A 13348-nucleotide genomic window follows, 5' to 3' on the forward strand; every position below is an offset into this window, starting at 1 on the left:
TGAGCCTGCTTGGTCGGGTATTCTGTGTTGTTGTTGGCGGAGCTCTTTGCTACACGTTCACCTGATCCACCATCTTGTTTGTTCTCCTCAATCCATCTTGAAGTGTGATTTCTTCTGTAATTCTCCATAAAAACAGGAGAACAAGTCAGAGAAAATAATTTTTTTATGTCTATGAGTTCTGTGATGCCACATGTACTTTACTTTTAGTTTTCAATCTGCCATTTATTTTCTTAGCAAAGGTGCAATCAAATATATATAACTGAATATTTAGTAATGATAAATTAAGAAAAACTTGGCTCTAATATGTAGCATAAATACAATATCACACTGTACAAAAACACATAAAAACAGTAGAAGAGAAAATAGGTAACTGGGACCTCCTTACATTTAGACACTTATCCGTATCAAAGGATTCTGCCAAAAAGGGAACCCAAAGACTGGTGAAATGATTTTATGATGACATATCAGAAAAGGGACTATTCTGTAAAATTAATAGAAAACTGCAACACCTCTACAAGATAAAGAGAAACAACACAACTTAAAAATGGATCATGACAAGCTATGTGCAACATTGGAGGAATGAGTATTCTGGAAGACTTAATTGTGCTCATGAGGAACCTGTACCTAGACCGAGAGGCAGTTGTTCCAGTAGAACAAGGGGACACTGAATGGCTTAAAATCAGGAAAGGTGTGCACCAAGTTGTATATTTTCAAGTTGAAAAACCAATATGAAGATGTTACAAGTTTGTTTGCTGAAAGCGAAGAGTACTTAAAATACTTACGGATGAAGATCAGAGACCACTGCCCTCGGTATGAGTTGCCACCTCAGTATAAAGAAAACAAAAATCCTTACCACTGAAGCAGTAAATCGCATCCTGATAAATTGAAAAAAGGTTAAAGTTGTCAAAGACCTTGTTTTGCTTGTATTCATCATCATCACTTATGCAAGCATCAGTCAGAAGTCAAATGGCAGTTTGCATTAAGTAAATCTGCTGCACAAAACCTCTTTAAAGAATTGAAGAGCAGAAGTCAGTTTGAGGAATAAGGTGTGCCTGACCCAAGCCACGGTGTTTTCAGTAGTGTCATATTTATGCGGAAATTGGGTGTTATTGTTGTTGTTAAGTACCGTGGAGTTGGTTCTGACTCGTAGTGACCCTGTACAGGGATTCCGAGGCTGTAAATCTTTACGGGAGCAGAAAACCTCATCTTTCTCCCATGGAAAGGCTGGTAGTTTCAAACTGCCGACCTTGAGATTAGCAGCCCAATTCATAACCACTATGCTACCAGAGCTCCTTGCGGAAGTTGGATAGTGAATAAGAAACACTTATTCATTGATGAACTTGAGTTGCATTGTTGGAGGAGAATATTACAGGTGCCTTGGAACACCATAAGAAAAAACAACTCTAAGTTTTAAAAAATACAGCCAGAATTCTCCTTAATAGCCAAGATGGCCAGACTTCATCTCTCATGCTTCAGACATATTATTAGGATGGACAAGTCCCTGGGTAAGTACATCATGCTTGGTGAAGTGGAGGGTCAGTGAAAAAGAAAGAAGCCTTCAATAAGATGGATTGGTACAGTGGCAGCAGCAATGGCCTCAAGCGTAGCAATTGAGGATGCTGAGTTCCAGGTGGTATTCCATTCTGTTGTACAAAGGGTAGCTATGGGTCAGAATTGACTCAATTCTGTTTCGACTCATAGCAAAGTGATGTAAGGTTTCCAAGGAGAGGCTGGAGGTTTGAACCACTGACTATGGTTAGCAGTCCAGTGTTTTTGTGTAGCATTACACGAGGACTCCATATATATTCTAGTGATGTAAAATTGTACATGTTGTGGTTGTGGCTATCAAGGGGGCTACATACAGGAGACTAATGTTGATTTTGAAAAATTCTGTATCTTGATATAGGTAGTAGCATGAATTTGCACAAGAAATCTTTACAGGGACTCCGGTATATCATTGTAAGATAAACCCTGTACTATGAACCACAAGGTTGCTGGTTCAGATCAACCAAATGCTCCTTGGAAACCCTTTACTGGGTCACTAAGAGAACCGACTTAATGGCACTTCACAACAATCCTTGGAAAGAACCTTAGAGAATGTTAAATACAAAATCCTTATGTTAGAAATGACAAAATAAAGACACGAGAAGAGACATATACAGGAGCCTGTCGTCTAGTCTACTTCATTTTGTGTGTGTAATACGTAATATTTTGATGTTATATTAACATGTTTATAGCAATACATTTATCCTTGAATATTATTTTTAAATGGTTTCTGAAAGCTTTTCTACTTTTTTCTCTTAAACTTTGCTTATGGACATTTAATTGTCTTCTGGACCATTGGATGTGTAAGCAGCTTTCTTTATTTCCTAGCTTGAACAGGAGCTGGAACTGTCTCGAAGGTTACTGAATCAGTCAGAAGGCAGCCGAGAAACACTTATGCATCAGGTAAGTCTACGGAAACTCTAAAATTAGGCCTTTACATTAAATCAAGATGGAATCTCCTTTAGTAAATGCCTTTATGTAAGAGAAAAAAAATAAGTATATCTAGAAAAATGTTTCCCTAATGAATGTACATTTGCATACATAAGCAAAAGGTGGAACTCTTTTTAAGGAGGATTCAGAGAAAACTATTAGAAAACTCAGATCTAAGTTCCCACTGTGACAATGTTTCTTGCCAGTTATTTCTCCAACTTCCTACTTATCTCTCTTAGCATGGGCAGCGTAGAAGTAAAATTTCCCCAGGAGCTTAATTTTATTCCAGGGGCACTGGAGTGGAGGAGGAATGAAAAATCCATATAACCAACTTTTCCATGGACAAGTTACTTTGAATGCATCGTTTTCCTATATTCATGTTTTCAAGATGCCACCTACCCCCATTTAACTAAAGATAAGGCTTAATTTTAAACATAACATTTTGCAGCCCATTAGTCCATAATAGGAGTTTGGTACTTCTGATATTTAAAGTTCAGTAATTTGAAATAGCCTTCTCATATGCACTTGATAAGGGCATGTGAGTCTGTAACTGCTTTTCTGCCTATGTATAATGTAAATTGCAAATGTACCTTCCTCTGTTTTGAGGTGTTTGTTACATAACTCATTACATAATATGTTTGCTAGGCAAAGGTGTCAGACCTCGTAGATGTTCAGGAGTATTACCATTGGACAGTTGGTGCTGGAAATAAAGTGTATCACCTGTTTTACAGAACATTTAAACTAAATGTCCACTGGCTTTTTTCTGTAGCTAGAGGTCACATGGAATTACTTTGGGCAGAGTTCAGGCTTCCCTTTATGGTGCTTATGGTTGTATTCAATTCTATTAGGTTTTTTTTTTTTAACTTTGATGCATATTCTCTAATTTCAGTATTCAGGTTGTCATTGTGACTTTAGCTGAATCTTTTTGCCACAGCTAACTTGGTAACATTGTGTATCATGATAAATGGGGAAAAAATGGAAGTTGTTATGCATTTAAAATACTTGCTGATAAAGATGGAAGACTGCAACTTTCAGTATAGGTTGCACCTCAATATAAAGAAAACAAAAATCCTGGAAACTGGACCAATAAACAGCATCGTGATAAATGGAGAAAAGATTGAAGTTGTCAAAGACTTCATTTTTCTTGGATCCACTATCAAGGAGACAGCAGTCAAGGAATCAAATGACCTCATGTACTAGGCAAATCTGCTACACAGGACTCTTTAAAGTGTTGTTTTTATTAAGTGCCATCTAGTCGATTCCGACCCTTAGCGACCCTGTATAGGGTTTCCGAGGAGTAGCTGGTGAGCTTGAACTTGAGCATGCAGTTCCAGTGGCTTTGCAGTCTGGTGCATTAACCCAGAGGACCACACCAGGACTCCCTTTAAAGTGTAGAGAACAAATATATCATTTTAAGGATTAACCCTGATCACAGTCTTGATATTTTCAGTAACTTCATATGCATGTGAAAGTTGGGCAATGAATAAGGAAGACTATAGAAGAGTTGATGCATTTAAATTATGATGTTAGAGAAGAATGTTGAATGACCCATGGACTGCCTTAAAAACAAACAAATCTGTGTTGAAACAAGTACAGCCAGAATCCTCCTTAGAAGTGAGGGTGGTGAGAGTTTGTCTGATATACTTTGGACATGTTATCATGAGGAACCTATTCCTGGAGAAGGATTTCATGCTTGGTGAAGTGGAGGGTGACCGAAAAAGAGGAAGACCTCCACTGAGATAGATTGAATCAGTCGCAAAATCAATGTCCTCACATGCAAAACTGTAACAGTGGCTCAGAATCAGGCAGTGTTTTGTTCTGATGTTTATAAGGTTCTTATGAGTCAGAACCAACTTGATGGTACCTAACAACAATGACCAGAAGTTGAAACAACTGTCTTGGAAGAAGTGTGGCTAGATGAACCTATGGAATGAGGATGGCTACATTTTATCACATAATTTGGATATGTTGTCAGGAATGCCCAGTTTGTGGAAAAGGACATTATGCTTGGTAAAGTGGAGGGTTAGTGGAAATGAGGAAAACCCTCAACTTAATGGATTAACACAGTAGCCTCAAGCATTGCAGTTGTCGGGAAAGCACAGCACTGACCAGTCAGCATTTCCTTCTTTTTTTGCATAGTGTTGCTGTAAGTGGGAATTGACTCAAAGGCACCCAACAACCACAACAAGTTTGTTTATCAATCATTAGGGAATTACTGACTACATGCTAGGCGATAAGCTCATCTCTGTTGTTAATGGTGTTAAATGCCATCGAGTCGGTTCAGTCGGTTCCAACCCATAGCAACCCTCTAGAGGGTTTCTAAGGAGCGACTGGTGAGCTTGAACCACCAACCTTGCAGTTCAAACTGACTTTGCAGTCTAGCGCATTAACCCATAGCGCCACACCAGGACTCCATCTCTAGGAATACTAAAATGAATACACAGTTCCCTACCTCAAGGAGCTCTTAATTTTCAACAGCATTAACTACTTATTTATTTTGTAAATAACTTTGATACCAGAAAAAAATCCATATCATGATCCTTTTACTTCAGTTTACCAACTATAGGCAGTCTCTGACTTATGGTAGGATTCCATTTCCACTTCTCCATTGTAAGTCAGTCTAGACATAAGTTGAATACTTATGTTTGTTTTTATTTTTTTATTATTGCATTTTATTGTCATTATCTTTATAAATCCAATTTCTGCACCTCAAGTGAATATCTGGTTATGATACCTGTGATGCTCTTCTAGTCATCATCACTGGAACTCTTACCAAATGAGTGGATGGTACCTTGCAGATTGTATGCATTTCCTCTTTTTATGATGAGTCTAGTAAGCGAATGAGGGCAAGATGCTGATAGGATTATATGATTCCGTTTTCTGTGACTGTTAAAAAGGATTAATTGTGATTGTAATAACTTGGAACTGAAATGTGGTTATTGATCAGTTGTGCCATCTTGTGGATATAGAATGAACCATTTCAGAAGCAGGAACAGAGAAGCATTTCACTACCATCAAGAAAGAAGAACCAGGACTGAGCCCCAAGGTCCCTGTGCCCTAAGTTTCCTCAATCCAGGAAACACAGCTGTGACACTGGAGAAGTGGTAGAGAAACTTTGGCAGCAGACATTACAGCACAAAGAGCATGAGACACAGCTGCAGTCTTGCTGGCCCAGTGAGACAGCTGAGTGCCTTTGGTCTGGAGGCTTGCTTATCCACTGGGTTGCCTTCAGGGACCTAATCAGGGCAGCTAGGTTTGCTGACCCACAGACTTGGACCTGAGTCCTTCAGGCTGAGGCTTATGGTGGAGGGGAGTGGAGTGCCCTTTGGGCATTCATCATCAAGACTAAAAGGGCTTAGTAGCCAGGGCAGAGGCTGCGGGCCAGCCTGTTGGCATGACTGAGAAGAGGTACTCCTAACCAGAAGAACTGTATCCTGAATATTTCTGATCCTGAATTTGTATTCTGTTAACTCCCCTAATAATTTCCATAATTGTGAATATTGTCTGAGTTCTGTGTGACCACTACAAGAAATTATCAAACCTAGCAGAGAGGTAGAGAGTGCTGTGCGAAGAATGATTGGTGTCTGAAATGGTAAAGAAGGTTGGAGGGTAAGACATGTCTGACCTCAGCATCCTGGGACTTCAGCCTTGGGTTGATGAGTTTGATTCTTCTTTCCCCTGGTGAAGTCAGAAGAGGTCAGCCATTGCTGCATCTATGCCATTTGTATAATACCATCAGCAAATTACATGCTTTTGAAGAAGGATAACAGTTTCCTTTTTGGCATTTTGTATTTAGATAGAAGAACTGCGTACACAACTGATAAAAGCAGAAGGTGATCGAAAAGGTTTACAACATCAAGTATCTCAGATTTCCCAGCAACAGTCAAACCCTCAGGATGAACAAGTAGATGACCGAAGGTTTAGGAGAGGTAAAATTCTGATTTGTAAATTTGGAGGTTTTTTTTTGTTTTTAGAAAATGAAGTCCTTGGAGGTAAACATTGTTAATATGTTTGGGTTACTAACCAAAAGGTGATCAGTTTGAGTCCTCAGAAGGAAAGTGTGGTGATTTTAATCTGAAAAGTCAGCCATTAAAAACCCTATGGAGCACAGTTCTACTCTGACACATGTAGAGTCACCCTGAGCTAGATGGAATTAACCTGATTGCAACTGGCCTTGTAGTGCCTTTATTCGGTGTTGCGGTTGACTTCTGGTGTAGTGCTGTAGGATAAGCACAGGATGGTTCACACTCACCAGTCACTCCTTGGAAACCCTATACTGGGTCTCTATGAGCCAGAACCGACTTGACAGCACTTAACAGCAACAGTGTCATCATATGTTTCTGGATCTACAGTATGATTTTCCAACAGGTGAAACAATCTAGCATTCACTCTTGATAACTTCTTTGCCTGACTTCTAAAGCCATTTCAGATGTCAAACCTGTTTGTCTCATTGGACCTTTCCTTAGAAAGAACCCCCTAATTCAATAGTGCATTTTTTCCCCCAGCTTCCAACTCATATCTATAACTACATGTGTGTGTTGCTGTGTGTGTGTTTGTCCTTGTACTTTAGTCATAAGTACGTCTGGTTTTTCTCCCTTTGTTTTATTCTCATTTTCAATATATATGAGCAATCATAATTAAGAACCTGTGTGTTTTGTTATCTGGAGATTGTTTTTGTTGTGTGTTGTTGAGTCAGTTCTGACTCAGTGATCCTGTATAGAGTTTCCAAGAATAGTTGGTGACTTTAAATTGCTAGCCTTGCAGTTAGCAGTCCAGTGCCTATCCTACAGTGCCACACTAGGGCTCTTCTGGAGATTGTTGTTGTTGTGTAGTGCAGTTGAGTTGGTTCCGACTCATAGCAACCCTATATAGGTTTTCCTACTGCCGACCTTGCATTTCAAACCAACTTTACAGTCTGGCGCATTAATCCACAAAGCCACACCAGAACTCTTGGAGATTAGTGGCAAAAATTGATCACCTCCTAGATGTGGGCATGAATTTTTGTTGTTGTTGTTAAAGTTTTTATTTTGAATTATATGATAGTTTACATGGGAGAACTGTAGCTTTACATTCATCCTATCTTATTTCACTTCATTACAATGATTGCAATTCCCTGCATGCATCATCAAACAGCCAAAAGATACACCCCACAAGCCTGCCCCCTGGCTGTCAACACACAGCTCCTCTCCCTCCAAGAGTCCAGAATCTCCAGTTGTTCCATCTCTCCATGTCATCGTCTCTACCTCCATCTCTGGCGGTCTTGAATTTTTGAACAGTTTGGCTTGCTTTTTCTTATATGGGAACGCTTTTTGTTTGCAAATGTTAGACCACCTGCTCTGTATGTACTTTTTTGAAGTTCAGATTTATTATGGTGTCTAATATGCTAGCTCAGATTGCTCAATTTGAAAAATTATTTGAATAATGAGGTTTCTTACTCACATGTCCAAATTATTGGTGAAACTGTTGGAAGCAATTTTATGTACCGTTACCTTTGTTTAACCTAGAATTTCCGTATTACCAGAAAATCTTTGTTGCTGTTAAGTGCCACTAAGTCAATTGCAACTCATAGCAACCCTATGCACAGCAGAACGAAACACTGCCCAATCCTGCACTGGCAATGTTCCACTGCTACTTACAAGGTTCTTAGTGGCTAACCATTAAGAAATAGTCTGCCTCTTCTTCTTTCTAGTCTGCCTTAGTCTGGAAGTCTTGCTAAAACCTGTCTGTCCACGATGCGTGACCCTGCTTGTATTTAAAGCTACACTGGTGGCATAGCTTCTAGCACCACAGCATGCAAGCCTCCGTAGTACAACAAAGTGACAGACAAACGGTGGAGGAAATCTGTAATAGGTGGCTAATTCTGACATCGTTATCCTAATATATTTATATTCCATTAAAGTCACTTAACTTTCATATTGGAATTAAATATCATATGATTAATATAGTTCTCATATATTTTTGAAAAATAAAATCTTAAACTTTTAGATTATTCTTCCAATTTCCAACAAGATGTTCATGAGAACTCTCATTTTGTTTGAAAAAGACATCAGTGACACATTTCTTACATGTTTTGATGTCTCACAAAATCTAATTATTTTGATATAAACTTTTGAAGACTAGAAGAATCTCACTTTTCTTTACAACTGATCGAGCTTTAAACAAGTGTCTTTGAAAGTTCTTTTTCAGTGTGCTAATGGACTTCTTCACCTTCTTTTTTCAACAGTTCTAAATTGTTTTCATGTTTACAGAATACTTGTATTATTTAAGAACAATCCTACATAAGAAATCACATTCATTGTCACATTCCAGATGCTGTTTATTTCCTTTGCCAACTGAAAAATGGCTTCCATGATTGCTTCTGAACTCAGCCAAACTCAACCGAATTTTTCCATTATTTATCTTAATGATCCCTGGTTATTTCCTCTTTTTTCTTGAAAGACTTCCTTTGACTTCAGTGCTGCCACTCTTTCATGATCCCTGTGCTGTAGTTGTTTTCATTCTTGTTATTGGCATTTTTTCTCTGTGCTCACAGTTTGTCCTTGAAATGCTGGTGTTGCCTGGTATCCTCTTCATGCATCTTCTCTTAGTACTTCTCGTAGGGCTTGCTATTTAATCTTATGTTCACAGTATTCTCTCTCTCTCTCTCTCTACTCAACTGTGAACTGTCAGATGCTGCAGCTTAGTAGACTTCTACATAGGTGGTCCCACATACTGCTCATTCATCCCTCTAAAAGATGAACTCATCTTCCCTTCAAAACCTGCTTTTCATTCGTGTTTCAGCTGATGGTATCATCCTCCATCCAGATACCAAAAACAGAACAACATGATGAACATCTAAAATTTGTCCTTCTTCTTTCCACCTAATTAGTCCCTGTATCCTGCCTATTTATAGATGCTGATATTATGTGATTTTGTATCATTCTCTTTCTTCTTATTTCTACTTCTCAGTTTGGTGTGCTTCAGCTCACCTGTACATTCGTTTTAACGTGCTTTGCACTGCGTATTCTGGCTCCTCTATATTCTATCTGCCATACTGCTTCAAAAGGGTACTTTTCTAAAACACAAAGTGACCATGTTATTCTCTTGGTTAAAACCTCTCATTATAGTTTATTGAGTTCTTACTACTTACCAGGCATTATGTTAATCCTTTTCCATTATCTCCTTTAATTCTTATAACTACTCTAGGAGAAGGGTACTGTTCTTATTCCATTTTAATGATTTTTTAAAAAAGCTAATGAGCAAAGAAATTGAATAACTCACCCAAGATCATGCATGTGAGAAGTAGCAAACTCAGATCTTTTTCTTGCCAAAGTTTGAACTTTTAGTAACTGCTGTCCTATATTGACACATCATTGTCTATAGCTAGTATTTTCCAAAATGGAGTATAGGAGACATTCTTCTGGTGTGGAAGAAAATTTCTCATGGTATTTATATTTTAAGTTTTAAACGCTTCAATTTTGGTACCTGCTTCATCATATACGATAGAGTATATGTCTATATAGACATATACAATGCTCCTGAGAAATGATAATTATCAGACTTCAGCTCACTTGTTTTGTAAACATTACCAGAAAAAAACAATTGCTTTAAGAGAACATCACGATTGATAAAATAAGGTCAGCAAAAGGGGTGATAGACTGTTCTGGTAATGGAAACAATGACCCCAGTATACCAGTGCTTATCAAGATGGCATAGGATTAGACAGTGTTTTGTTCTGTTAAACAAAGAGTTGTTATGAGTCAGAATCAACTTGATGGCACATGTATACATATGCGTATGTATCTCTCCGTGCATTTGTATGTGTATATATGGAAAAACAAGGAGCTCTGGTAGCATAGTGGTTAGAATCGGGCTGCTAACCTCAGGGTCAGCAGTTTGAAACTACCAGCTGTTCCATGGGAGAAAGATGAGGCTTTCTGCACCCATAGAGATTTACAGCCTTGGAAACCCTGTACAGGGTCTCTATGAGTTGGAACCAACTCCACGGCACTTAACAACAACAACAACATATGAAAAAACATAATTAAAAGATAATGGAGGACTTAATCTTTGGGAGTGGGGGAAAGCAGAGACAGACAGTGAAAACTCCTCTGCCAAAACCCAAGAAAAAGCAGAGGAAGAGCAGTCTGCAGAAAAAGTGCGGAGCTTTGGGTCTTGTTCAAGGTTCTGGGTGCCAGTTTCCCGCGCTCATTGAAAAGAAATTTGCCTGTAGAAGCCAAACACGGTGACTTCTGAATTGATCCAGCCATGGAGGCCAGCAGTCAGAAGTCCACAGGCTGGAGGGAGAAGCCACAGCCCAGAGGAGGCAGGGATCAAGTGCTAGAAGCTGCAGAGTGGCATGTCTGAAGGGAGACGTGTGATCAATTTTTCATCTTTCACTTTTCATTTTTCACATACCTCTCCTCTTTACCCCAACCGTGCCCTCACTGCTCAACCCAGACGCCTTCAGGTGAGCAGGAGCACACCCCCAAAAGGGTCCAGCATTGCACCCACAGTTTTCCAACGGCACAGAGAGGAAACCCACAGGCTGCTTCTTGTAACTTTTTGACCCTGTGAACCTGCCCCATAGTTTTCCTAGGCCGGACTCTTTGCACAGCAAAGGCCAGTGAACAGTGTCAGTCACAATTTTATTTTTGTTTTTGATTGGTGGTTTCTGTCTCTGCTTTTATATTGTTTTTGTCTTTGGTCCTTTTGGCCTCACTCTTCTCCAGGGGTTGGAACTTTCTTCCCCTACCTTACCCCAGAAGAGACAGTAACTGTGCCCAGATAGCCAAGCGACAAGCGTACCTGTAATACCCCACTATCTGGACAAGAGCCAAAACAAGCTGCTCGACATAACATGTGAAAATGGGAGCTTATCTGCAGATCATACACCCCAGGAGATGCTCAGCAAGGTTAACAACAAAGCAACATACATCTGTTTAAGCTTTAAAAACTCACATAATTGTTGAAAATGTCCAAGAAAACACAAAGATATCAACACATGTCCAAAAACAGAAAAAAAGTAACTGAGACAAATGAGCTGGAAGCAGACACAGACTTTCCAATAGAAGAGCAGGCACTGGGTCTGCCTGAGAAGGAATTCATAACAATACTATGGAAAAAAATCCCAATGCTTTGAAAACAGGTGAAGGAAAATAAGGAAGAAGTCAGGAAAGTGCTACAGGAGCAATCAAACAAGATAGATGCAGCATTGGAAACAATCCAAAATCTGCAAAAAGAAGTCCAGATGACTAATAATAAAATATCAGAAATGGACAATACACTGAAAGGGCAAAGGAGCAGAATGGAAGAGATAGAACCCAGAACCAGCAAGCTGGAAGACAAATTTCTCAATACTGCTAAGATCCAATAGCAAGCAGAAAAAGGGATTTAAAAATATGAAGAGAGTCTCAGATTCATGCTGGATAACATGGAGAATAATAACTTAAGAATTATTGGCATTCCAGAACAGGAAGAATCAGAGAAGTCCACAGAAGAGATAGTTGAAGAGCTTCTGGAAGAAAATTTTCCTAACATCTAGAAGCACGAGAAGATAGACATTCAAGAAGCTGAAAGAACCCCAGGAAGTCTAGACCCCAAAAGAAAATCACTGAGACATATCATAATCAAGCTTTCCAAAATCAAAGACTTGGAGAGAATCCTAAAAGCAGCCAGGGAAAAGAGAAGTGTCACCTACAAAGGCAAGCAAATCAGATTAAATTCTGACTTTTCAGCAGAAACCATGCAGGCAAGAAGACAATGGGAGACATATATAAAACCATAAAAGAAAAAAAAAAACAACAAAAACTGCTAACTAAGAGTCATCTATCCGATAAAACTGTCAATCAAATATGATGGTACAATCAAAACATTCCAGGATAGAGATTTTGTTAAAGCCAATCCAGCGCTTCAAAACATCCTAAAAGGAGTTCTTTGGAATGAAAACCAGCAAGAACAGACAACAACCAGAGATTAACAGACATGGCAACACCACCTGGAACTCGGTCGACAGATAGCAGAGTTAAGAATGGAACAAAATTATAGCAATGAATTTAGAGGACCTGTGAGGCCAACCAAATATCAAAATGTTAACATTGTCATAGAAAGAAAAAATATAGTAACAGAGATCCAGGTGGTGAGGAAGCCATGTAGATGGAAGGATACAATATACTGTCTTAAACGCAGGGAAAACTTACCAGACTATAGGGTAACCCTAAAGAAAATTAATACTGCACAACTTACCATGAAAATAAAGATCCAAGCAGAGCAAGGAAACATTAAAACAAAGAAGAAACCGACATAGCACAAAAAAAAATGAATGTAAAGCAAGAATGCATGCAGAACAAAGGAACAAACAGCACCACAAAAAATTAACATAATGACAGCAGTTAATTCATATCTATCATATACACTGTATGTCAATGGATTAAATGCCCCAGTGAAGAGACAGAGAGTGGCTGACTGTATAAGAAAACAAGACCCTTCAGTATGCTGCCTGCAAGAGACACAGCTTACACACAAAGATAAAAACATACAATATACATTCTTTCCAGTGCACATGGAACAGTCTCCAGAATTGACCATATGTTAGGTCACAAAGAAAGCCTCCATAAATTTACAAACATCAAAATACTGCAAGGCATCTTTTCCAACCACAATGCCATAAAATTAGAAATCAACAATAAGGAGACCAAGGAAATAAAGTTTAATACATGGAGACTGAATAACACCTTGCTGAAGAGTGACTGGATAATAGAAGAAATTAAACGTGAATTTAGAAAATTTCTAGAAACAAACAAGAATGAAAACGCAACATACCAAAATCTTTGGGACACGGCAAAAGCAGTGCTGGAGGACAATTTATTACAATAAATGTGCACATCCAAAAAGA

General features: G+C 38.8%; 1 protein-coding gene across 1 annotated transcript in view; it reads left to right on the plus strand.

Moving 5' to 3' along the window:
• The window catches only part of CEP128 (centrosomal protein 128kDa), a 707284-nt gene that overhangs the window by 151289 nt on the left and 542647 nt on the right, over window positions 1-13348 (plus strand). The window contains exons 9-10 of the mRNA XM_006864786.1: window positions 2374-2448; window positions 6272-6404. Of these exons, the coding sequence (XP_006864848.1) occupies window positions 2374-2448; window positions 6272-6404 (208 nt within the window). The remainder of the gene's footprint in view (window positions 1-2373; window positions 2449-6271; window positions 6405-13348) is intronic.

This window comes from Chrysochloris asiatica, unplaced genomic scaffold, assembly GCF_000296735.1.
Source record: "Chrysochloris asiatica unplaced genomic scaffold, ChrAsi1.0 scaffold00070, whole genome shotgun sequence".
Classification (NCBI taxonomy): Eukaryota; Metazoa; Chordata; class Mammalia; order Afrosoricida; family Chrysochloridae; genus Chrysochloris; species Chrysochloris asiatica.